Below are 25,577 nucleotides of genomic sequence, written 5' to 3'. Positions count from 1 at the left end.
GGGAGAAGGAGAGCAAAGTGTTGTGTCAGAACTTCAAACGCATTCCCGATCACTCACAAGTTTCTGCCTAAGCAAGTGAGGCATTAGTTACTGCTCAAAATATATTTGGGAAATATCAACTTTCAGCCTAGTGACACACTTTATCAGCTACATAAATAAGTCAATGCCAAAAAAAGAAAGAGAAACCGCAAAGAAGAACCAACATTCAGACACACGGTTCCAAAAAATATTGTCAGTGTAAAATGTTCAGGTTTAAGATCTCAAAGCTGTTGTTTTATAAATTTGTGAAAATTACCAAAAAAAAAAAAAGGTCTGGAGACTACCTCTGGTAAACAGCCAGACTGTAAGCATCATCCAATCAAAAGCTAAACAGTAGAAGCAAAGGCATAGGACGTATACATATCACAACTAAAGCAAAGATCGAATAGTTACATCCCTCCTAAAAATAGAAAATATCTATTTATCCATCTATCAGTATCTCATATCATCCCTCCACTAGACAGATGCACATACAAGCACTAAATCACTATAAACATGTTCATCTTATCCATTCACTTAAAGTCTAATAGCTTCAGTGTCCATTAACCAGATACTGCAAACTCCATATTGAGCAGAAATCAACTTCTTGGCTTTGGGTGAGCATTCATTCTTAGGGCGGGTGGTAGAGAGAGGGGAAACTTCTACATAGAGGTTGATTGGATATACAGTAACACTAATTACTCAGTCACAGTAGAGAAAAAATAGGATGGCAACCTCTTTGCAACTATGAAGAATCATTAGTTGCCAGGTGATTGCTCTCAATTTTTTCACATTCAGTGGCTGATTGCAACCTAGATATTGAGGGTGTTGCATGTTCAGTCTCTGGCCGACCACTTTCAATTGCAAAGCGATTGCTTGGGTTGTCTTTTTGGGAGCCAAATTGCCTCCAAAACAGTTGCGGTCCAACTCGGACTGACTGCAATCACTCTCAGACAGATTGGCAAAGGTTTGCAATTAACTGCCATCTAACTATAAATGTGGAGAAATTGCTAGCAGGTTGCAGTCAGTTGGGATCACCAGTGACTGCAACTGGTCTGCTACTCAACTCAACTCTGTATTCTGCAATACAGAATTAGATATATATTTTAAAGAAATACAGTGAAGCTGCAATAAGTGAACCATGATATAGCGAGGGATATGGATATAGATCATTTCTATTTTTGTTGGGGTAAAATATTTGACCTTGTACTATTTGGTTGTTTTACTGAAATTTGGTAGAAATATATTGGTATCATCATGGTATCATGGTAGCAGGGTACTGTGACAACACCTTAAAGCCAGGAGCCAGGAACCATTACAGAAAGATTGTAGAGTTGAGTTTTGTTGTCTTTGTGTAGTGTTGTTGCTTGAGTAAAGAGATATTAACTAATCACAAACCTGCGCACCCATCGACTAGTCTGCTGACTTAACCTCTGGGGACATCAAAGTCTGTGACTGTTTAACCAAAAGTAAATCAGTAAACCCTAAGTCCTAAATCTGCAACAACACTGAGCTCTGTCTGATGACGTATAATAATGTATCTTTAACTATCTTTAACAGTGTCTGACACCCCTGATTCCTTTTGCTGTGGCAAGAGGTCAGGCATGTCTGTTACTACACATACTTTATGTAACCTTCTTTCTGGCTCTGTATATTTACATTCCAAATAAAACAGATAAGAGGGTAAATGCATCATTGCATAGCAGGCAGTGAGGTCCTGATTTTACACTGCTTACACAGCAAGACTATCCTCTACCTGTTGAATCAAATGCTTCCACATTCTCAGCAAGCACAGCACACATTTACAAATGCACCTTCTGTAACAAATGCAGTTGTAGCTCTCTTTTAGGTGGATATTTCCACAGTCGAAGAGTGCATCAGCCCTGCAGTCAGGGTTATAAATGCTCCCATGTGTGCAGACTGAACTGAACTTGACAATATATCAAATACAAGCTTCATCTGCCCACAAGCATATTGGCACAGAGGTGTTTTTTCCCAGTGTGGTATTGTGTTATCATTTCACACGGTTCACACAAACACATGCTTGCGAGATGATTTGGCTTTTAACCCTCTAAGGTTAAAACCCTCCAAACCCTAACCTTATGTTTCTGAGAAAAGCAAAAGGACTTTTTTTTTCATAAAAATATATGGGTGTCAGAATGAATGATTTTTTTTTTTTTATGACATTCTGATTGGGTTAGAGGTTAGAGTCACTGCTGATGATGACTCAGACCTCACAGGGTTAAGTTCTTAAGTTCCAAATCATGTTGCTGGTGTGAATGCCATTTTGTTCCCTGAACAGCAGCAGATAGTATATTTATGCTGTATGCTTATTTTTCACTTTTCCAGTAGTGGAAATTCCACCCATTTTACACACCAGAGTGTGCAGAATTTGTCCACTAAATAAATAAAATTTCACCCTAAGGGGAACATACACTATATTGCCAAAAATATTCACTCACCCATCCAAATCATTGAATTCAAGTATTCCATTCACTTCCATGCCCACGGGTGTATAAAACCAGGCACCTAGGCATGCAGACTGCTTCTACAAACATTTGTGAAAGAATGGGCGGCTCTCAGGGAACAGTCTCGAGAACAGTGCATAGAGAGCTCCATGGAATGGGCCGAGGAGCTGCATTCAAGCCTTACATCACCAAGTTAAATTCAAAATTTTGGATGCAGTGGTGTAAAGCATGCCACCACAGGATTATAGAGCAGCAGATTAACCTGTTCTCTGGACTAACAAATCATGCTTCTCCGTCTGGCAATCTGATGGACAAGTCTGGGTTTGGCAGTTGCCATGAGAACAGTACCTGTCTGACTGCATTGTGTAAAGTTTGGTGGAGGGGGGATTTTGGTGTGGGGTTGTTTTCAGAAGTTGGTCTCAGCCCCTTAGTTCCTGTGAAAGGAGCTCTTAATGCTTCGGCACACCACAACATTTTGGACAATTTCATGTTCTCAGTTTTGTGGGAACAGTTTTGGGATGGCCTCTTCCTGTTCTAAGCCTTGTGGAAAACCTTCCCAGAAGAGCTGAAGCTTGTATAACTGCAAAGGGTGGGCCCACATCATATTAAAACCTATGGATTAAGAATGGATGTTACTCGAGTTCATATATGTGTGAAGGCACATGATCAAATACTTTTGGCAATCTAGCGTAGTTGCAAATAGTTGTTGTGGTCTTTCACTCCAGCACACAAATGTCAACCTCTAAAAAGTCACAGTGGCGCTGGAGATAAAAGTCAGGATAGCACCAAAATTTGAAGCTTCTCGTCTTTTGATGAAAGTAATACTTGATTTGTCATGCATTTTAATTGCTCTTACCTGACTGATGGGTGCTTCCCTTGTGGCTGAGGCCATTGGTGTGTAGGGAGGCAGTGCGGGATAAAGGGGAGCAGCGGGTAGGAACAGGGACGAAGGTGGGATCCAAATCCAGAATCAGCTGATTCAGCTGCTCTATGGACTCATCGATGTCTGTGGATAACGACGCTAGTTCGTCTTCTTGACAAGATGAAGTCTGTGTGGTACTGGCAGACTTATCTACCATAAGTGCATCATCCTCATTCACCAGCCCTCTCTGTACTGCTTCCTTGCTGCTGAGTCCTCGAGGTGGGGTGTCTGGAGCAGCCACAGACGCAACCAGAGGAGGTGGCCTCGCTTTCTTCATCCTGTTCAAATTCCCATCCCCATCAGCTGTAATGAAGTTATCACCTGCACCAGCCTTTTGTTGTTGCTGTACCCAGGACTGAGTCAGGCACTTGACTTGGGTTAGATTCTGAGTTTTAGGCAGATTTTCAGATGAGAGGGAGCAAATGCCACTTGAGTTTGGTATGTCTAAAGCAGGAACTGCCACATTGTCTACTTCATCCTCGTCATCCAATATGTCAGTCTCCCTCTCGCTGGACGAAGACTCGCCATTGATTGTGTGTCCCAATCCAGATTCATCTCCAGTTATCTCCTCCTTCCTTCCACCGGACGAAGCGAGCTCAGTCATGACCTCCTGAAGATACTGAGAAAGCTCGCAGTCCACCCCAGAGACCAGCTTCCCTGCTTGGGAACGCTTGTCCTGCGTGGCTCCTCTCTTCAGTCTGTCTCCAGTCAGCCCCTGTGAGGCAACAGACAAGCCCGAATCACTGCTGGCAGATGGAGCTCGGTCACTGCAACTAGGACTGCTGGTAGTTAAAGAGACTGAAGCGCCTTCCTCACTTCTCTTCTTCCTCACTCTGCCACACAAAACGTCAGAGTCGGAGACATGAGGTGGAGCTGTGGGCAGATAAAACAGAATTATGCTGGAATGTAAACAACTGTATCCCATCATTTTTAAAGCAAAAATAAAATGGAATGGAATTTACTGAGAGATAATGTGGTATTCACATTTTTGGCAAAGCTGGAACTCGGGCTTCTAATATTTAATCGCCATTTCAAGACAGTACTTTGCATCATTTCACATTCTGTCCATTTACTAACTAAAGAACTGATTAAACGCTTTGGCAGAAAATCCTGCAAATTATTCAGCAGCTCACCTCATCAGATGTACTTAACCTTTTGTTGATATTCCGATCTACAGCATTGTTTCAGTAGAGTAATAACTGTATATTTACTGGTCCAAAATATTTTTTCATTTTACAGAGAAAAGCAGCAAATACTTCGTAGAGCTGTAACCTTCAATTATATGGCACATTTACCTTTAAAAATTGCATATCAACTTTAATATTTTTTGTTTGTTTTGTTTGCATTTTTATTTATTTGTCGCTTCTTTGGGGCGTGAGAAGCAAAGGCCAGGTCCAACAATCTCTCATCTGGATTATCTCAGCTGCACAATCCGATGAGATGTCTCAGTGTAAATGCTCAAAGTTGCACTCTGAAAGTTGGATTTAAAGCTGAAAAGTCCACCTCATAATTGAACATATTCCTGCTGCCTGTGATTCCGTACCTGCACCACACTGTACATGATTCATTATATCAGACACACTCCATGGGGATATCACAGAGCTCCTTTGTGTGGGCTGGCAGATGCATAAGCGTGTGCCACACAAAGGACGTGTCTTTCATTGATGTCTACCCGGAGTTAGATAGAGCCGATAGCATGGTCACGCACACACAGTTTTCTATCCTTTAACTGAGTCTAGCAACAAGAGAACATATCTGTGAGTCTTACAACAAAATGTAAACAAACTAAGGCTGAAATGTTAATTATGAGCTGCATGGTTTGGAAAGATTTCCTAAATTACCTTCATATTGCTTCAGAAATTGAACAAATTGCTCTTTTTTGTCATATACCTGCTTAACAAATGTATTAGTCCACCTGTCATAAAAACAAGAAAACAAATATTTTATAATAAATATTTGTCAGAAATGTGTTTAAAAAGATTGAATTCACTGAACTGAAGTCACGTTTTTGTACTTGTGCTTCATTATTTTTTCTGCTTTTTTTGTAAAACATTAAATTCAATAAGAACAGTGGGTAACAACAATAATCATATTTTTGCATTAAAAATATCATTTGATTTAAGTGCATACTGATGCATACTGGTGGATTAACCATTACAGAAACTTAAAAATATGATTTTGTTCATTTTCAATACTGTTGATTTAGGACAGCTGTGGGATGAACCTCATGTTAGGAGGTGGTTTAATAAATTTGGTAAGCAAGTTTTGGACATTGTTACAGAACAAATGAAAATAGCTGCAAGTTGCATCCCTGAAACACAGAAAACTTGACAGTAATGTATGACTGAGCCAGTTCCAATACAGGTTTCTACACTGACACAGGGCTGCCGTGTACAGCGACTACAACAATACATAGAGTGCATACCAGAGCTGTGTGAGGATAGCCTCTTAAGTCCAGAGAGGCAATAAAACTCAAATACCAGACATGCATGGTAAAACCTCACAGCTGGTCGAATAGTTCTCTCACACAGAGATGCAGGCAAATTCACAAACATGCTGCATAACTCCACAATTTACAGAACTTCATCACTTCAATTAAAAAATGAATAAATAAATAAATAAAGCAGAGCTTACTTATTTGAGTGCTAAGAGTGAACTTTCACTGGCACTGCTGCAGAATAGAAACAGGATGGAAGCGTTTTGCCGAAGCCTAACCTCCGGATTCTCAGAAAGAGGAAAAGAGGAACAGATGACAAATAGAATAGAAAGAGATGCAAGGACGAGGGTAGAATGAAAAGGATGAGAGTGAAAGCAAAAAAAAAAAAAAACTACCTTCTCTTCTTCTTCCAGTGTTTGTCGTCCTCACTGTCTCTCAGGCTGCCACGGGAAGACAACCAAAGAACATTCTTTCTCTTAAGGTGCTAACAGCTCTCCAGTGTCCCCCCCTTTGCCCTCCTACTCTCTCTTTCCCCTCTCTCATGTCACTCCTGCACTTTTCAATCCCTGCACTATGAATCCCCGCCTTCACCGTCAACATGAAATTCGCCCTGTTTTGCCTCCTTTTTCTTTTGTGCCCTCCCCCCTGCATCCTGTCGAGGCTGACACAGGTAGGCAGGGACAGAGTGCACTCATGCATTTTTATGTCCAAAGGGGAAGCAGGAGGGAAAGGAAACTGGAGGGTGGATCATTCACTAGACTCGCAATCACACATGCACAAATACACACACACACACACACACACACACACACACACACACATACAGGTGGAAGAGTGTGTGCAGCACACATAATGCACTTTCAAGGGGGAAAAAAACAAACAAATAAAGCATAAGAACCTTGAGCTGGCCAAATATGGAGAGGGGAATGTAAACATGGAGGCGGGCTCCAGAAAAACTGTGTGCAGAAGGGGGGATGGGGACACGTTGGACAAACTGCAACCTGCAACTTGAACTTGAACATAGAGCTGGAAAGAGAGAGATAAGAGATTCTATAAAGGGGACGAGATGAAGGGAGACAGTAAAAGAAGGTAAGGAGGAGATGGCGTGGGGAGGGGTGTGTGGGAGGGTAAAGTAGAACCACCTGTGGCTGAAAACAATATTCTTGCACGTGCCTGGCTGGTACCCTCATTATGCTTATGTGCACACATGTGTAATGGTCATGTGTTTGCGTCCATGTGAGCCTGTGGCTATATGTGTGTTTACGTGCCACTTGTGAACACTATCTAAATTACTTGGCTGGCCATGGGCAGATTTAGTAATGGCATAAAACAGCTGGAACCAAAACCTCAACCCACCAGTTACAAGTGATTGTTTCAGCTGTCTGGATGTGTGTTTTTGAGTTACTGAAAAAAAAAAAAAAAACAGTCGCCTCCAAACACACGGCTCTGGTCTGGCTGCTCGCTCAGTGATTGGCGTTACACCCATTCCCAGGAATGTCAAAGAGGCCTTTGTGACCGCAACAGTTGTAAGCTGTCACAGTGATGACAATTACCCACGAGACTGGCCACAGTGATGGCCAAACACACAATCTCAGGGATCTGCACAGACACAGCAGTATTAACTACTGAACAGCAGCCGGAGGTACAATAATAGAAAATTCACCCAAAAAAGCTACAAAACACACACACACACACACATATTTGACATATTATCACCTTATAAAGCAGGGCTGTGCAATGAATGCAATTTTGATCTCAGCTTCAAATGATCACCAAAACAGTGTAATTGACAAAAAATGATTATTAAAATGATTTTGTCAAATTACGCTCTGCAAGTACACTCTGAGCCCTGAGTCGTGCTGCCTACGTAAGAGGCCAGCAACGCTGTCAGCACTTATGTTTGTAGAGGTGGATTATGTGTTAATTACTGGTAATTATCGAGCGGGAAATCCACGCCATAACCTGACCTGCACCAGAAATGTAATGTGTTGGGGCGATGCAGCCCGCAACGATGGTGATTGGCCTGTTCAGCACCATCAGTTCCTCCCGTGCATTTCTGGCTACTTTTACAGCACAGTTTTTTTTAAGTTATCAATGAGAGAATAACAATCATCGTCTCAATATAAGGACTCACAAATGTCAGCAAATTCTTGGATGGAGATTGCTGGAAGTATCAGAATGGACGTGAGGGAATGAACAAAGAAGTGGAAAAACTAGAGGGACAAATATGTTCACACCTGGAAAAAAAAAAAAAAAAACTTACACAGGAGGGGGGAAAAGTCCCAGCATTTTATATGTATCTGTCAGCCACACCGCATGTAAAACACCAGGACACAACTGTAAGGTCATTAACACAGATTTCCTGCATGTGGTGTCTGCAAAACGACCAATCTGTTCAAGCAGCTGAAGTTCAAACATCTTAGCCCTGCCAGTATAACCAGTATTTGCTGTCTGCCTGAATAATTCTGATTTAGTCTGAAGCCGAACATGTTTTCTGTGTGCTCTGGGCTATGGATGGGCCAGCCTGACTGGAATCAGGGACATAGAATTAGGTAGTCCCTACCAATATCAAATAACGCCCGTTATGTCCCTACCAATTACGAGGCATGATTAGCAAGGGACGGAAGGGAGGTGTCCCTGCCAATATTTGCTCTGTGGCTGTAATTAGCACGGCACTGAACCCTGATTTGTCACCAAAAACCCCTGGAAACCGATTCAACTCATGTCCCTAGACTGTCAACGGTAAAATTAAAATGACTAGGTGAGTGCCATCATGTGCTGGCACACAGCACACTGACTTCCTCTAATTCCACAAAATAAACCTTGTCTCTGTTCTGGAGAAGATCCAGCTCACATGGCAAAGGCACAAGTAGCCATAAAAGGATTACCAGGAAGTGATCAAAGAGTAGTGGCTGTGCTGGAAGCTGTCTGGAGATGTAAGTGAAGATAATCTTGAAGGGGAGAGCAGCTAATTTTAAAGTAGGCATGTTTTTTAATTTTATGGGTTATTTCCATAAATTTGAAAAGTTTTGTTTAAAAAAAAAGTAACAACACAAAGACACATCAGTGGCGTTACATCAGGGTAAGCAAGGGAGGCAGTGCTTGTCCCGTGAAACCTAAAAATAGGCATCAGTTGAAACACACCAACTTGAAAGTAATGTCTTTCCTTTCATCTCAAACAGTATTATTGTCATAAAGCTTCTCACTTATTTGCATCCATACTTTAAATTACTGCCATCTTGTGGCTGCAGTTGGCTATTGTCAGTGGAAGCAGGCTTGACTCTGCTTGATTACGGAGCCACTGGAATCTGTATGGGGTGAGCGTTTTGATGAGCGTGTCCGTGTCAGCAGCTTGAGCTTGTCAAGCTGAAATTCCTGCAGCTTATTCTGGTTATTTGAGCATATGCATTGTGGAGAAACATGCGGTCTGAGATGGGAAACTGATGGGAGACCAGTGTGCTATACAAGCTGCCTCTGACTCTGCTTTCAAATGATATATTTTAATATGGTCCAATTTGTCTGCATTTTTGACAGTGCAGTTGCATTGTCTCTGCAAAAGTCACCACATGTACTGACTTGTAGCCACTGGAGCAGTGTTTGTGTCCTGCTGAAGAACGTACATAATTCACTCAAACTTTAGCTGTAGTTTGAGCTCCACAGACCTCGGTTCAAAAACTTTGAAACTACATCATGTTCTGATCAGTGCTCTTTTGTTTCAGATCTTTCAGGGAAAAACGTTCTTATCTACCAAGGAAACATTATGTACATTCATTTTCTTACATCATGAAAACTAGTTAGTATTTTCTTGCAAGTGGTTGAGCTGCACAGCAGGCACTGAAATTAATTAAAGCAAAAGCCTGCAGATGTTGGTTCAGTAAGAGCATCAATGATAAAACTATTTTTGGTTGTTTGAAACTCACAACTTCAAGGTTGACTAGTGAAAAAAAAGTAATCATGGATCTATTAATATTTTCACATCAAGTCACTAAGTTACATCTGAAAAAGTAAGATAAAGGTCAAATCCCCACAATGCTGTGCTCTCAACTGTCCCCCTCAGAAAAAGATGAGGAAAATGAAGGAGAAAAAAAGCCTATTTTTTAAAATAGGTGAAAAAAATAAGAAACAATAGTACAAACTTAAAGTTCTTGAAACTTATGTTTTACCTAAGCCAATGTTTCTGTTTACTTTTCTATGCTCAGTGGTAGGTGTAAAATAATGTGGAAAATGCTTAAAAAAAGAGTTGGAACAACACATGAAATTGCCCTAAAAAAGGCATCTAAAAATCAGGGTTTGTTATTGTTAATATTACAGAAATAATCACCAGTCAATAAAACAATGATTTAAACGTACAATTCCACATCAGCTGATCCTCTGTTCCCCCTAAATACTTTTACTTAAAGTATATTTTGCTGCTAAAACATTTGTACTATCAGGCTACTTGAATGTGTGTGTGTGTGTGTGTGTGTGTGTGTGTGTGTGTGTGTGTGTGTGTGTGTGTGTGTGTGTGTGTGTGTGTGTGTGTGTGTGTGTGTGTGTGTGTGTGTTATGTTAGAAAAGTGCAGAACTTCATTTATCTCCCATAAAGTGCCTTCAGATAAGATGACCTGTTCTTCCCTGCCTAATAATACATTCAGGGGAAGTACAGAAATTCCAAAAAACAGGAAAAGAAAGAGAAAGAGGTTTGTGGGGAATTCCTGATTAAGAAATATTGAACTGCGCCTCACCTCTTTCCAGGCAAGATGCGTCGTGATATGAGTCTCGTCTAACCAAAGGGTCCAAGGTGTCATAGTCCACCGTCACTGAGCGTCCGTTGTGCCACAGCTCTCTGCCTGCACATGACAAATAGCGCTGGTCAGGAGTCAGTGAAACAACAGCAAGACACACATTCCCCAGCTGCAGATCTGAGTCAATCTGATTCAAATAATAATGTGAGCTTTATTTTGGGTTTGACTTTGATTTCTATCAGCTCATTATGATCTGTGTGTCTGGATGTGTGTGTTTGTGAGTCCGCCTGTGTGTATTTCCTGTGTGTACAGTATCTACAATCTGAATTCCTGTCAGATGTGTGTGTGTGATAATTCCTTGTATTGCTTCCTGTTGAGAGGAGCGAAGTGTGATTATAGGTGCTGGGGGCCAGTTTGGCTGGTCTGGTGTCCAACACTGCCCCCACCTGGCTGACTGAATATTTCATTCATGAGGAGTGTATGAGAGTGTGTTACACTGTACTTCAGTTTCACTCACTTCTTGTCTTGTCTGTTTGAATTAAAGACACACTTGGCGCAGCCTTGTAGCCCAATTAATGGGAATAATGCGTGTGTTCATCTGTCAGAACCTACACGTTTGAATTTTTCAATGTTTTTTCAAAAAAGTAGAAAAAAAATCTATTTCGGCATGACAGCTATTTTATCAGTGTGTATAACTTCTGTTCAAATAATTTTCAAATGAGTAACATTTTTTAATTTCCACATTCATACATTTTTCTAGGAAAATGGAAAATAGGTGCAGTGATTTATTGAAACACTGACAAACATGCATGGAAATACAATATATAAAACAAAAATCCCGACTAATCGTTCTTTACATTTGTGGTATATATATATATATATATATATATATATATATATATATATATATATATATATATATATATATATATATATATATATATATATATATATATATATAAAAATACAAAAACATGCTTATTTATTCCCAGTATTGTCGCCCTTTTTTTTTTTTAACAGATTAGACATCTGGACAGCTGATGGATCGGCTAAACAACTGCAACAACAGTTTGGCTAAAAAATCACAGACTCCATCTGATAAACAGTTTGATTACATTCTCACATCATATGACAGTTTATTCACTAAGCCTCAGAGTCCAACAAAGGATATCTTCAACATCTTGCCTCAGTATTGCTGTCACTGGTCAGACATGAGCTTCACTGTCTCATTGACCCTTATTGGATTCCTTTCACAGCCTCTTCCAGAGTAAATAAAAGTGGGCGCTTCTCACCCAGCATTGATAGTGAAGGTAAACAGTGGACTGACAGCCTACTTAACAGGGAAAAACTCTGGTCCAGAGTCACTTTGCTGTCTGGGTATACTCACAACAGATGAAGGATGGCCAGAGTTTTTGAGATGACTCAGGGGTAAAAACATAAAATATTTAATTTACCGTATCAGTTTTTTTTAATTTCCTGATAGTGTGTACAAAAATGATTTTTTTTTTTTTTTTACAAAACAGTAGTATAAACACCGGCTGGCCATGACCATTATGAGGTACAGTCTAAATTAATCTTTATGATCGCTCTTGGCTGACTAAAACGTGTTTGTCCTATAGCAGTCCACCATAGCTGGGATTATGCATTTGAATTGGGAGGGGTAAGAAAACAGGACAATCTCCAATTTACTGACATTAGCAGTGAGATTTTATGCACTGTAACTTTAAGTAGTCTTCAGCAATAGTTCTCGGGGATTCTTGATGGACAGTCAAAGTTCTTCTTTGGCTCTGACTCCCTTTTATTCTGTTCTGTTCTGATAATGTTGAGGTCTGCGCTCTGGGGAGCCCAGTTCATGACTGATAGTGTTCCACAGTGCGTTTTTCTATCCAAGTATACTTTTACTGCACTGGCAGCGTATTTGGGGTTATTTTCATGCTGACCTCTCATCTGAAAGGCTTCTTCAGTTCAGAACTTGGAAAAAGAGGGGAAACATCTTCAAGAAACTTAAAGAAGTCCAGTCACTTTTTTCAAGCTCCACAGTCTACCATGGATGACTGAGAATTTACACAGACATAATGTCAGACAGTGATGTTGGCTGAGAAGGTTTACAGTCTGCACTCTAATTCATCCCAAAGGTGTTCTGTCAGGTTGAGGTCAGGTTGCAGGCCAGTCAAGCTCTAACACTCTTCCAAATGTAACTCTTTAAAGGTTTCATTAGTAGTAATAAGGTGGTGGCCCTTTCACACCTAGGTGTGATTTTTCACACCTAGGTGATAAAAAAGCCTTGCGCGTGCATGTGAGGTGCGTGTGCGCGTGCGTGTGTCCGTGCGTGTTTGCGCTGACGTGTGATAATGACGTATACGGTATCCGTTCAAATCAGCTGATCTCATTGTCTCTCCTTACAAGGGGGCTTTTTCCCAGACGGACATCAAAGAGGTTCAAACTCACAAGACAGTGGCTAAATAAAAATACAAAGGTAAATAATCTAATATCCGAGCCCACCTGTGGTGCATAAAGCACACAACACAGTGCCTAAATTAAAATACTATGGCTAAATAATAGCCGTATATCCTCCTCAACAGTAGGGCTGTTCATTTACATACAGAACGGAGGATGACCCAGTCCTGATTACACATTAATCAGATTAGTAGATTCATCCCTGAAACCCAAGGCATTTATTTAGACACACACACAAATAATTAAAACAGTGGTCTTACTAAAAAACCGATGCACTGTTAAAATAAATTTAAAAAAAAATATACTGACATCCACAACATATCCCAACATCCGCTTAGCAATGTGTAACTTTTTAGAAAGCCATAACCCGGCGACAACTTGGAGTACGACCCTGACCTGTGTCAGTACAGGGCGTCTGTGTTAATAAAACTGCACTTCCTGTATGGGATCACAAACATGTGAGTAGGTAATGCAAAGTTAGCTCAAAAATCTCTGAGTTTTGCTTCTTCTAGCAATCTGTCCCACAGACTTTTGTGATGTTCTTGAGTGAAATGAGTAACTACTTTTACTGTGAAAACCAAAGAAATTCCGACAGTATTAAAAAATATCAGACTATGCTCAAACTAGGCAATCCTATATCAACATTCTCCTCACAGAGTTAAGACAGAAAAACAGAATCTCACGCTTATCATAAGCTTTATGCGGTGAGCAGTACATTATTTTTCCATGTTAAAGCGTGGAGTGATGAGAGTGTGATCAGCTGAAACGGAGTTCTTTTGTTGTTCTTTCAAATGAAGGCGCAAAGGATCATGGGAGTTCTCATTTCGGCGTTTATGTGTTTAGTTACAATGTTATCGGTCATGTTTTGCGGATCTCTCATCGATATTATTAATTTGAGATATGAATTACGCATGCGGTCAGGTACGGAGACTAACTAGTAATGGAACACCGTGACTGAGATGTCTGTATCCGCTAAGGGCCTACCGTCACCGCGGGTGTTTCAGAGCAGCACGCTTGTGTTTCTTGTCAATAAAGCTGCAGTTCCTGACTATGACCAGTGAGCGAACGTCCGAAACTCTAAAATCAACTCGAGTTCTCCAGTGTTTCTTGTATTTGAGCGTCACAAGACCGTCTCAAACGTTGGTTGTGAAGAGAATCGTGTAGCTTCTTTTTTCCCCCAAAAGTTTTTCTTTCTAAACTGACTCTGGCGTAACGCTACACTCGGACTTTTAAATGGATTCAGGTAAGCATATACTTTTACACAAAATTATGTGAACCTAAACTGTATTCTGTATAGCAACTCATTACTTTTTTTAAAAAAAAAAAGAAAAATAAATAAATAATTGTACGTTTGTGTATTTTGTGTATATTACATTAATGATAACTAACGATGCATGTTTTCCAGACGTTAAAACTTCACCGCCACAACCATCACGGGTGATGACCGTTCCTCCTCCTGATTCTTCATCTTCTTCATCTCCACCATCTCGCCAATTACCTGAAGAGCCGCTGTCGCGGCGCGGGGTCACGGCTGTTAAGATCGCTACACTACACATTCTGTGTAAGGCCGTGCAGAACTATCATGAAGGGATATGCCACGGATGTCAAGTCAAACACCCTAGCTATGATCAGCACAGCTGTAAGCAGGTTATTCCTGATTTCTTTTACGCGCCCCATTACGACGAAGTGATGAAAATATTCTGGACAGATCGTCTCATTCCTGCCGTTCGACTCTTCTTGTGGTCTAACAGTCGGGACGACGCGCGTAAGGATTTCACATGGATTGTGGACGCTCAGGTGTCTGAATTGTTGCATGCATTAAACATCTTAGATGCAATAGACAGTTTGTATCATGATCTGAGGGAGGAATATTTCTTTGAGGACTTACCAGCAGAGCTTATCATGGTGGAAAACTACTGGTTAGGCAAACACAGACTGTGTATGTAATGCATACTCTGTATTTTTGGTTTATGGGTTGAAATAAAAAAAAATCAATATTAAAAACTGTACAGACTCCTCATTTTTAAACTCTGCATTCCTCACGGAAAACAGTGCAATATATGTTTAAAACATCTTTTCATTCATTCATAAATACACCACATACTATGTCCCAACAAAACAAACAAACAAACAAAAAACAAAAAAAAACAAAAAAAACTATGGTTAAAGCAATAGTTGTGTATTTTTCCTATCTAAGGTGCGTTTCTTACACCATTCTTGTAATTTTATTTGTTATCACATCTGCATTTTTCTTTAAAAAAAAACAAAAAAAACACTAACCGACTCTAATTCTCAGGTACAAAGAGGTCGGCACTCACACGACGTTCATTAGCTGAACTTTCACTCATGTACACTTTAACTATTCATCCCTATTACCAGGGTGAGTTACTTTAGTTTCTGTTTTTAGCACCGAAGATGTTTTCACTGAGCTTGATAAAACCTGACAGTTTGGTGAAATCATTATAGGTGCAGAATCTCATCCTTTTTTCCACACAGCATACCCCAAAGCACGTTTCAAACTCACAACAGAATATCACACAGGAGGAAATAATGTCTCAGTGACGTGTATAATCGTATTTTTGTGTAAGTCAAAACGATGCACCGATTTACCCATTATCCGTGTTTCTATTCTTTTTTTCATCATTAACAGAGGATCTTAGCTTGTTAATGAAACATCTCTGCACAGTTTGTCTTCATCAGAATCAATTCAATAGAATACAGCAGAATAAAAGTTTATTACAGGGTGTTGTTAAAACACATCAATTCGGCTATCATGTTTAAACAAACTCCCACTCCTAAATAACCTTTTATAAAATAACGATGCTAACAGACCGTATGTCTGCATCATGCAGAAGGATTAGGATGTTGATAAATCAGATCATACAGACTAGCACGTTTTTTTCATGTGTAAACTTTTGTTTTTCTGTATCTTAGACTGCATAGTGCCCACAGGGCTAGAGCCAATCAAGGGTGGGCCCCGTCAGAGCAAAGGATCATGGGAGTTCTCATTTCGGCGTTTATATGCTTAGTTACAATGTTGTCAGTTATGTTTTGCGCTTCTCTCAGCGATATTATTAATTTGAGATGCGAATTACGTACGTTTGTCAGGCATGGCGACTAGCTAGTAATGGATCACCGTGACTGAGAAGGGTGTAGCCCTTAATGACTCACGGTCACCGTGACTGGTTCAGAACACGCATATGCTGCAGTACTTACATATGACCAGCAGGATAAGGGCAGGAGCTCAGGAATTGGTGATAAACGCTTGTCTCTGTAGTGTGTTTTTATTCACAATGGCCCTGGAGTATGATCTGGTGGGGGTGCATAACTTCCCTGTGGAGACGTGTCAGCTACACGCGGTCGTGCTCGACATTGTTAAACTTACCGTCAAATCCGTTCTAAACATGCTTATTCAAAAACACAAAAGAGAGATTTGCGCAGGATGTGAAGCCTCACACCCCTCACAAAGAAGACACACCTGTGGGGCTCCTGTAGATAGACACTTCTTTTTCAAGTATTATGACCATCTATCAAAAAGATTTTGGAATGGACATTTTATACCTATATTGATGCAAATTCTCCGTTTGGAAGGTTTCACCCCTGACAAACACAGGCTTATGGGTGCAACGGAGGCTTATCTCCATGAGTTAAGAGAGGTCAATGATATTGAACGGGCGCTTTTTGAATTGGAGGACAGTGTTATTGGTGTCAAACGCTCATCTGTTGACCATGTTTTAAATCAAAAGTATCATCTGTGGAATTAACTTCATTGTATGCATTTAAATCGAAATTGCATACTTTTTTTTTTTTTGGCTGGGTCCATCGTTTGTACTTGATTTACTTAACTTATGTTATAATTTTTTGTTATTTTATGGCTATTTTATGTATATCTTTTAACTATGTGATGTTTGTATTTCTGTTTTACATGATTATATTCTACTGATGCTTATCTTAGTCTGAACACCCATGAAAATAAGAGATTTTTAATCTCAATGGTTCCTTTCCTTGCTAAAATATCAGCTTAGTTTGATATCACTATAGTGGACTTAAGTAATTTTTCATAGTATCATATCATTGTTTGTTGATGTGCAAAGTCTGCAACAATATGTTTTTAAAATAAAAGTTTGTAGTGCAGTACTGGTGAGACACAGCAGCGTTTTTATACACAAATCTGCACACTGAGGTCTAGTGAACGTGTAGGCATACAAAGTATTTTGTTTATCTCCACAGTTTGTATATCACTCCTATTGTGGTTTTAGTTTAAAGCAGCTGTATAAGAGAGAGAAAAAGCATTAACTATATTCTAACAGTACATGTGAAAGAAAACTCAAAGTTTACTCAAACAGGGCGTCAGTGCGCACATCTACTATGAAATGGGTGAATATCAGTTAGGATTATCTACTAGGCTTTGTTTTGTGAGTAAAAAATCACTGTACTGAATTATATTACTTAAAACTATGAGGTGAAATTAATACCATCACACAAGGTTGTGATGTTTATGTATCCAAAAATCAAAACATTCAGCGCACTGAATGCATTATTGGCTCAGTGTCCTTTATACACACTTTACAAACTTTGTCCCAATAAAAGTTTACAGATTAGGCAAAATGGCCTCTAAGCAAATGCAAAACCCCACAGACTGGGTGAGATAACTCAGAAAACCTCATCCACACAGTTCAACACCTACCCCCCACATTCACAATTCCTACCAATACAGACATACTCCCCTCCCCATCACTTCTCCCCCATCAGCTCAGGACTATCCCTTCACAGCCCCCCATGCCTGCAGTCTTGTGTGTGATTTAAACTATGTTTTTAACTCACACGGTATAACCGCAAGGATTTTATTTTGCTTATGAATGGATCTATACCAACTTTTCATCAGTAGACTATACCAAAGAAATATGTTTCTCTCCACTAAATCCCCCAAAGTTTTTTTTTATTGGAATAAAAGACCTATGAATTTACCGCTGTTTTAACTACTTTCACGCCAAACCATCATGAGTTATGTTTGAGTAAATTAACCATGTATTTTCAGAGCTTACATCAGTGGTAAGGGGAATCTGAAACTAAGTTAGATAAAAATAATGCAGGTGCACGAGGGTTGTAGGGGTCATACTTACATCATACCTGATAGAGGAATACCAGACTCATGTAGTTGAAGAAACAATTTTAAAACATTTTATTTAACAAGATACGGTCACACGTATTTTGTTGTAACCACAAGTTTATTCTGTAGTGAAGATCATGAAATTTTTTTTAACATGTGTATCAATTTTAATGATCAGATACACATGAACAGATGTGTTTAATGTGACAAGAAAAAGGTGAAAAGAATCCTTAGTTTGCACATATTGTAGGTGGGGGAAAAAAAAAGAGCAGTAAGCACAGAAAAAAGTCCTTTTTTTCATTTTTTGGAACACAAAAAACTATAACTTTTAACCCGTACACAAAACGCTGTATCACTCCTGCTTTTATGAACGTTTATCCCATCACATATCACAAAAAACAACATAAGACAGCAAATGATTTATACACATAGGCATATCAAACAATCAATTTTCTCGTAAAATGCTTGTTACTGTAATGTTACAGGTTGTCTCAAACTGATGTGGTGTTTGAGGGGGTCCACCATTCAGGTACATAGGGTATGGACTCATCCTGAATCCAGGGCGGCTCAGGTTCAGATGCTTTCTCCTCAGCCCTGATACGGTTACGTGGGATGTCTAACATTGCAGCTATACCGAAATCCCGTCCATAGTTCTTGTTGGTGTGGATACGACGGCGACGTATGTGGAAGTTTGGGTCGCACCACGAACAGGGGCATATTGATGTCTGTGGGCCGCTCCACCAGGTCAGATCACATGATGAATCCTTAAGCGGTTCGGGGACAGACGTTTTCTCATTACCCGTGGACCCGATGATACCCGCTGAATTCTTTACCTCGCTGCGTGGCTGGTTAGGATTGTCTGTCATGACATCTTCAGACTTAAGTGGCTGAGGGTCAGATGTTTTCTGTGGTCTGACGAAAGGATGCCAGGACCACTCTGTTGTATCGATGACTGGTGAAGGATTAAAATGCCACAAATCTTCCTCATCATCCTCGCTGGGTTCAATAGTCCAGGGTTGCGGAGGCGAGTCATTCCAGACAGACGCATCGTCAACATCATACCGTTTTTCAGATGTAGGGATGCAGTATTCAGAGACTTCAGAGTTTCCACTGACTGCACTGTTTGTACTTTGTTTGTCCAGGTTTGTCTGGTCAGAAGAGTCGTAAGACGCCATATTCTCGCCCAGAGTCTGTGTTGTGAAAATATATGACCTTACAACAATTGACCACTGCCTGTAAATCATTTTGTTTTATGCTTGATATGAATCAAACATTCGTACCATAGACAATGCATGAATTTACAGGCAGTTTAGATGCTAGTAATACAACGCCTGTTTTACCTTGATACCCTCCCCCTTTCACACGCGGTCTTTAAAAGCCGTGGTCAATTGTTGTAAGGTCATAAAAGCAGGAGTGATACAGCGTTTTGTGTACGGGTTAAAAGTTATAGTTTTTTGTGTTCCAAAAAATGAAAAAAAGGACTTTTTTCTGTGCTTACTGCTCTTTTTTTTTCCCCCACCTACAATATGTGCAAACTAAGGATTCTTTTCACCTTTTTCTTGTCACATTAAACACATCTGTTCATGTGTATCTGATCATTAAAATTGATACACATGTTAAAAAAAATTTCATGATCTTCACTACAGAATAAACTTGTGGTTACAACAAAATACGTGTGACCGTATCTTGTTAAATAAAATGTTTTAAAATTGTTTCTTCAACTACATGAGTCTGGTATTCCTCTATCAGGTATGATGTAAGTATGACCCCTACAACCCTCGTGCACCTGCATTATTTTTATCTAACTTAGTTTCAGATTCCCCTTACCACTGATGTAAGCTCTGAAAATACATGGTTAATTTACTCAAACATAACTCATGATGGTTTGGCGTGAAAGTAGTTAAAACAGCGGTAAATTCATAGGTCTTTTATTCCAATAAAAAAAAACTTTGGGGGATTTAGTGGAGAGAAACATATTTCTTTGGTATAGTCTACTGATGAAAAGTTGGTATAGATCCATTCATAAGCAAAATAAAATCCTTGCGGTTATACCGTGTGAGTTAAAAACATAGTTTAAATCACACACAAGACTGCAGGCATGGGGGGGTGTGAAGGGATAGTCCTGAGCTGATGGGGGAGAAGTGATGGGGAGGGGGGTATGTCTGTATTGGTAGGAATTGTGAATGTGGGGGGTAGGTGTTGAACTGTGTGGATGAGGTTTTCTGAGTTATCTCACCCAGTCTGTGGGGTTTTGCATTTGCTTAGAGGCCATTTTGCCTAATCTGTAAACTTTTATTGGGACAAAGTTTGTAAAGTGTGTATAAAGGACACTGAGCCAATAATGCATTCAGTGCGCTGAATGTTTTGATTTTTGGATACATAAACATCACAACCTTGTGTGATGGTATTAATTTCACCTCATAGTTTTAAGTAATATAATTCAGTACAGTGATTTTTTACTCACAAAACAAAGCCTAGTAGATAATCCTAACTGATATTCACCCATTTCATAGTAGATGTGCGCACTGACGCCCTGTTTGAGTAAACTTTGAGTTTTCTTTCACATGTACTGTTAGAATATAGTTAATGCTTTTTCTCTCTCTTATACAGCTGCTTTAAACTAAAACCACAATAGGAGTGATATACAAACTGTGGAGATAAACAAAATACTTTGTATGCCTACACGTTCACTAGACCTCAGTGTGCAGATTTGTGTATAAAAACGCTGCTGTGTCTCACCAGTACTGCACTACAAACTTTTATTTTAAAAACATATTGTTGCAGACTTTGCACATCAACAAACAATGATATGATACTATGAAAAATTACTTAAGTCCACTATAGTGATATCAAACTAAGCTGATATTTTAGCAAGGAAAGGAACCATTGAGATTAAAAATCTCTTATTTTCATGGGTGTTCAGACTAAGATAAGCATCAGTAGAATATAATCATGTAAAACAGAAATACAAACATCACATAGTTAAAAGATATACATAAAATAGCCATAAAATAACAAAAAATTATAACATAAGTTAAGTAAATCAAGTACAAACGATGGACCCAGCCAAAAAAAAAAAAAGTATGCAATTTCGATTTAAATGCATACAATGAAGTTAATTCCACAGATGATACTTTTGATTTAAAACATGGTCAACAGATGAGCGTTTGACACCAATAACACTGTCCTCCAATTCAAAAAGCGCCCGTTCAATATCATTGACCTCTCTTAACTCATGGAGATAAGCCTCCGTTGCACCCATAAGCCTGTGTTTGTCAGGGGTGAAACCTTCCAAACGGAGAATTTGCATCAATATAGGTATAAAATGTCCATTCCAAAATCTTTTTGATAGATGGTCATAATACTTGAAAAAGAAGTGTCTATCTACAGGAGCCCCACAGGTGTGTCTTCTTTGTGAGGGGTGTGAGGCTTCACATCCTGCGCAAATCTCTCTTTTGTGTTTTTGAATAAGCATGTTTAGAACGGATTTGACGGTAAGTTTAACAATGTCGAGCACGACCGCGTGTAGCTGACACGTCTCCACAGGGAAGTTATGCACCCCCACCAGATCATACTCCAGGGCCATTGTGAATAAAAACACACTACAGAGACAAGCGTTTATCACCAATTCCTGAGCTCCTGCCCTTATCCTGCTGGTCATATGTAAGTACTGCAGCATATGCGTGTTCTGAACCAGTCACGGTGACCGTGAGTCATTAAGGGCTACACCCTTCTCAGTCACGGTGATCCATTACTAGCTAGTCGCCATGCCTGACAAACGTACGTAATTCGCATCTCAAATTAATAATATCGCTGAGAGAAGCGCAAAACATAACTGACAACATTGTAACTAAGCATATAAACGCCGAAATGAGAACTCCCATGATCCTTTGCTCTGACGGGGCCCACCCTTGATTGGCTCTAGCCCTGTGGGCACTATGCAGTCTAAGATACAGAAAAACAAAAGTTTACACATGAAAAAAACGTGCTAGTCTGTATGATCTGATTTATCAACATCCTAATCCTTCTGCATGATGCAGACATACGGTCTGTTAGCATCGTTATTTTATAAAAGGTTATTTAGGAGTGGGAGTTTGTTTAAACATGATAGCCGAATTGATGTGTTTTAACAACACCCTGTAATAAACTTTTATTCTGCTGTATTCTATTGAATTGATTCTGATGAAGACAAACTGTGCAGAGATGTTTCATTAACAAGCTAAGATCCTCTGTTAATGATGAAAAAAAGAATAGAAACACGGATAATGGGTAAATCGGTGCATCGTTTTGACTTACACAAAAATACGATTATACACGTCACTGAGACATTATTTCCTCCTGTGTGATATTCTGTTGTGAGTTTGAAACGTGCTTTGGGGTATGCTGTGTGGAAAAAAGGATGAGATTCTGCACCTATAATGATTTCACCAAACTGTCAGGTTTTATCAAGCTCAGTGAAAACATCTTCGGTGCTAAAAACAGAAACTAAAGTAACTCACCCTGGTAATAGGGATGAATAGTTAAAGTGTACATGAGTGAAAGTTCAGCTAATGAACGTCGTGTGAGTGCCGACCTCTTTGTACCTGAGAATTAGAGTCGGTTAGTGTTTTTTTTGTTTTTTTTTTAAGAAAAATGCAGATGTGATAACAAATAAAATTACAAGAATGGTGTAAGAAACGCACCTTAGATAGGAAAAATACACAACTATTGCTTTAACCATAGTTTTTTTTGTTTTTTTTTTGTTTTTTGTTTGTTTGTTTGTTTTGTTGGGACATAGTATGTGGTGTATTTATGAATGAATGAAAAGATGTTTTAAACATATATTGCACTGTTTTCCGTGAGGAATGCAGAGTTTAAAAATGAGGAGTCTGTACAGTTTTTAATATTGATTTTTTTTTATTTCAACCCATAAACCAAAAATACAGAGTATGCATTACATACACAGTCTGTGTTTGCCTAACCAGTAGTTTTCCACCATGATAAGCTCTGCTGGTAAGTCCTCAAAGAAATATTCCTCCCTCAGATCATGATACAAACTGTCTATTGCATCTAAGATGTTTAATGCATGCAACAATTCAGACACCTGAGCGTCCACAATCCATGTGAAATCCTTACGCGCGTCGTCCCGACTGTTAGACCACAAGAAGAGTCGAACGGCAGGAATGAGACGATCTGTCCAGAATATTTTCATCACTTCGTCGTAATGGGGCGCGTAAAAGAAATCAGGAATAACCTGCTTACAGCTGTGCTGATCATAGCTAGGGTGTTTGACTTGACATCCGTGGCATATCCCTTCATGATAGTTCTGCACGGCCTTACACAGAATGTGTAGTGTAGCGATCTTAACAGCCGTGACCCCGCGCCGCGACAGCGGCTCTTCAGGTAATTGGCGAGATGGTGGAGATGAAGAAGATGAAGAATCAGGAGGAGGAACGGTCATCACCCGTGATGGTTGTGGCGGTGAAGTTTTAACGTCTGGAAAACATGCATCGTTAGTTATCATTAATGTAATATACACAAAATACACAAACGTACAATTATTTATTTATTTTTCTTTTTTTTTTTAAAAAAAGTAATGAGTTGCTATACAGAATACAGTTTAGGTTCACATAATTTTGTGTAAAAGTATATGCTTACCTGAATCCATTTAAAAGTCCGAGTGTAGCGTTACGCCAGAGTCAGTTTAGAAAGAAAAACTTTTGGGGGAAAAAAGAAGCTACACGATTCTCTTCACAACCAACGTTTGAGACGGTCTTGTGACGCTCAAATACAAGAAACACTGGAGAACTCGAGTTGATTTTAGAGTTTCGGACGTTCGCTCACTGGTCATAGTCAGGAACTGCAGCTTTATTGACAAGAAACACAAGCGTGCTGCTCTGAAACACCCGCGGTGACGGTAGGCCCTTAGCGGATACAGACATCTCAGTCACGGTGTTCCATTACTAGTTAGTCTCCGTACCTGACCGCATGCGTAATTCATATCTCAAATTAATAATATCGATGAGAGATCCGCAAAACATGACCGATAACATTGTAACTAAACACATAAACGCCGAAATGAGAACTCCCATGATCCTTTGCGCCTTCATTTGAAAGAACAACAAAAGAACTCCGTTTCAGCTGATCACACTCTCATCACTCCACGCTTTAACATGGAAAAATAATGTACTGCTCACCGCATAAAGCTTATGATAAGCGTGAGATTCTGTTTTTCTGTCTTAACTCTGTGAGGAGAATGTTGATATAGGATTGCCTAGTTTGAGCATAGTCTGATATTTTTTAATACTGTCGGAATTTCTTTGGTTTTCACAGTAAAAGTAGTTACTCATTTCACTCAAGAACATCACAAAAGTCTGTGGGACAGATTGCTAGAAGAAGCAAAACTCAGAGATTTTTGAGCTAACTTTGCATTACCTACTCACATGTTTGTGATCCCATACAGGAAGTGCAGTTTTATTAACACAGACGCCCTGTACTGACACAGGTCAGGGTCGTACTCCAAGTTGTCGCCGGGTTATGGCTTTCTAAAAAGTTACACATTGCTAAGCGGATGTTGGGATATGTTGTGGATGTCAGTATATTTTTTTTTAAATTTATTTTAACAGTGCATCGGTTTTTTAGTAAGACCACTGTTTTAATTATTTGTGTGTGTGTCTAAATAAATGCCTTGGGTTTCAGGGATGAATCTACTAATCTGATTAATGTGTAATCAGGACTGGGTCATCCTCCGTTCTGTATGTAAATGAACAGCCCTACTGTTGAGGAGGATATACGGCTATTATTTAGCCATAGTATTTTAATTTAGGCACTGTGTTGTGTGCTTTATGCACCACAGGTGGGCTCGGATATTAGATTATTTACCTTTGTATTTTTATTTAGCCACTGTCTTGTGAGTTTGAACCTCTTTGATGTCCGTCTGGGAAAAAGCCCCCTTGTAAGGAGAGACAATGAGATCAGCTGATTTGAACGGATACCGTATACGTCATTATCACACGTCAGCGCAAACACGCACGGACACACGCACGCGCACACGCACCTCACATGCACGCGCAAGGCTTTTTTATCACCTAGGTGTGAAAAATCACACCTAGGTGTGAAAGGGCCACCACCTTATTACTACTTTCATTCATAGCCATTAAATCCACATTTATTTTTTTTTCGGCATGACATTTAATCAATCAGTTTGTACTGATAAGATCTGTAATTAAATGGTAAATGGACTAGTTCTTATATAGCGCTTTTCTACTCAGTATGAGCACTCAAAGCGCTTATACAACACGTTTTACATTTACCCATGCACTCCCATTCGTACAAGCACTTCCATGTTTTACTAAGCTAAGTGCTTTTAATTAACTAACATTCTCACACATTCATACTCCGACTGAACGGTCGGAGAGCAACTTGGGGTTAAGTATCTTGCCCAAGGATACATTGGCATGTA

General features: G+C 39.6%; 1 protein-coding gene across 2 annotated transcripts in view; it reads right to left on the bottom strand.

Moving 5' to 3' along the window:
• LOC115779645 (tensin-3-like) overlaps nt 1–25,577 on the bottom strand; it is a 69,442-nt gene that overhangs the window by 28,651 nt on the left and 15,214 nt on the right. For both annotated transcript variants that reach the window (XR_004019909.1, XM_030728408.1), the window contains exons 12-13: nt 10,570–10,674; nt 3,343–4,281 (exon numbers count right to left, since the gene is read on the bottom strand). Coding sequence is in view for 1 of the 2 variants with exons in the window: in XM_030728408.1 (XP_030584268.1) it covers nt 3,343–4,281; nt 10,570–10,674 (1,044 nt within the window). In the remaining variant the exon portion in view is untranslated. The remainder of the gene's footprint in view (nt 1–3,342; nt 4,282–10,569; nt 10,675–25,577) is intronic.

The sequence above is a fragment of the Archocentrus centrarchus genome, chromosome 4 (assembly GCF_007364275.1).
Source record: "Archocentrus centrarchus isolate MPI-CPG fArcCen1 chromosome 4, fArcCen1, whole genome shotgun sequence".
In the NCBI taxonomy this organism is placed as follows: Eukaryota; Metazoa; Chordata; class Actinopteri; order Cichliformes; family Cichlidae; genus Archocentrus; species Archocentrus centrarchus.
Note: the sequence above shows the minus strand (reverse complement) of the source record. Positions and strands in the feature narration are given on the sequence as shown.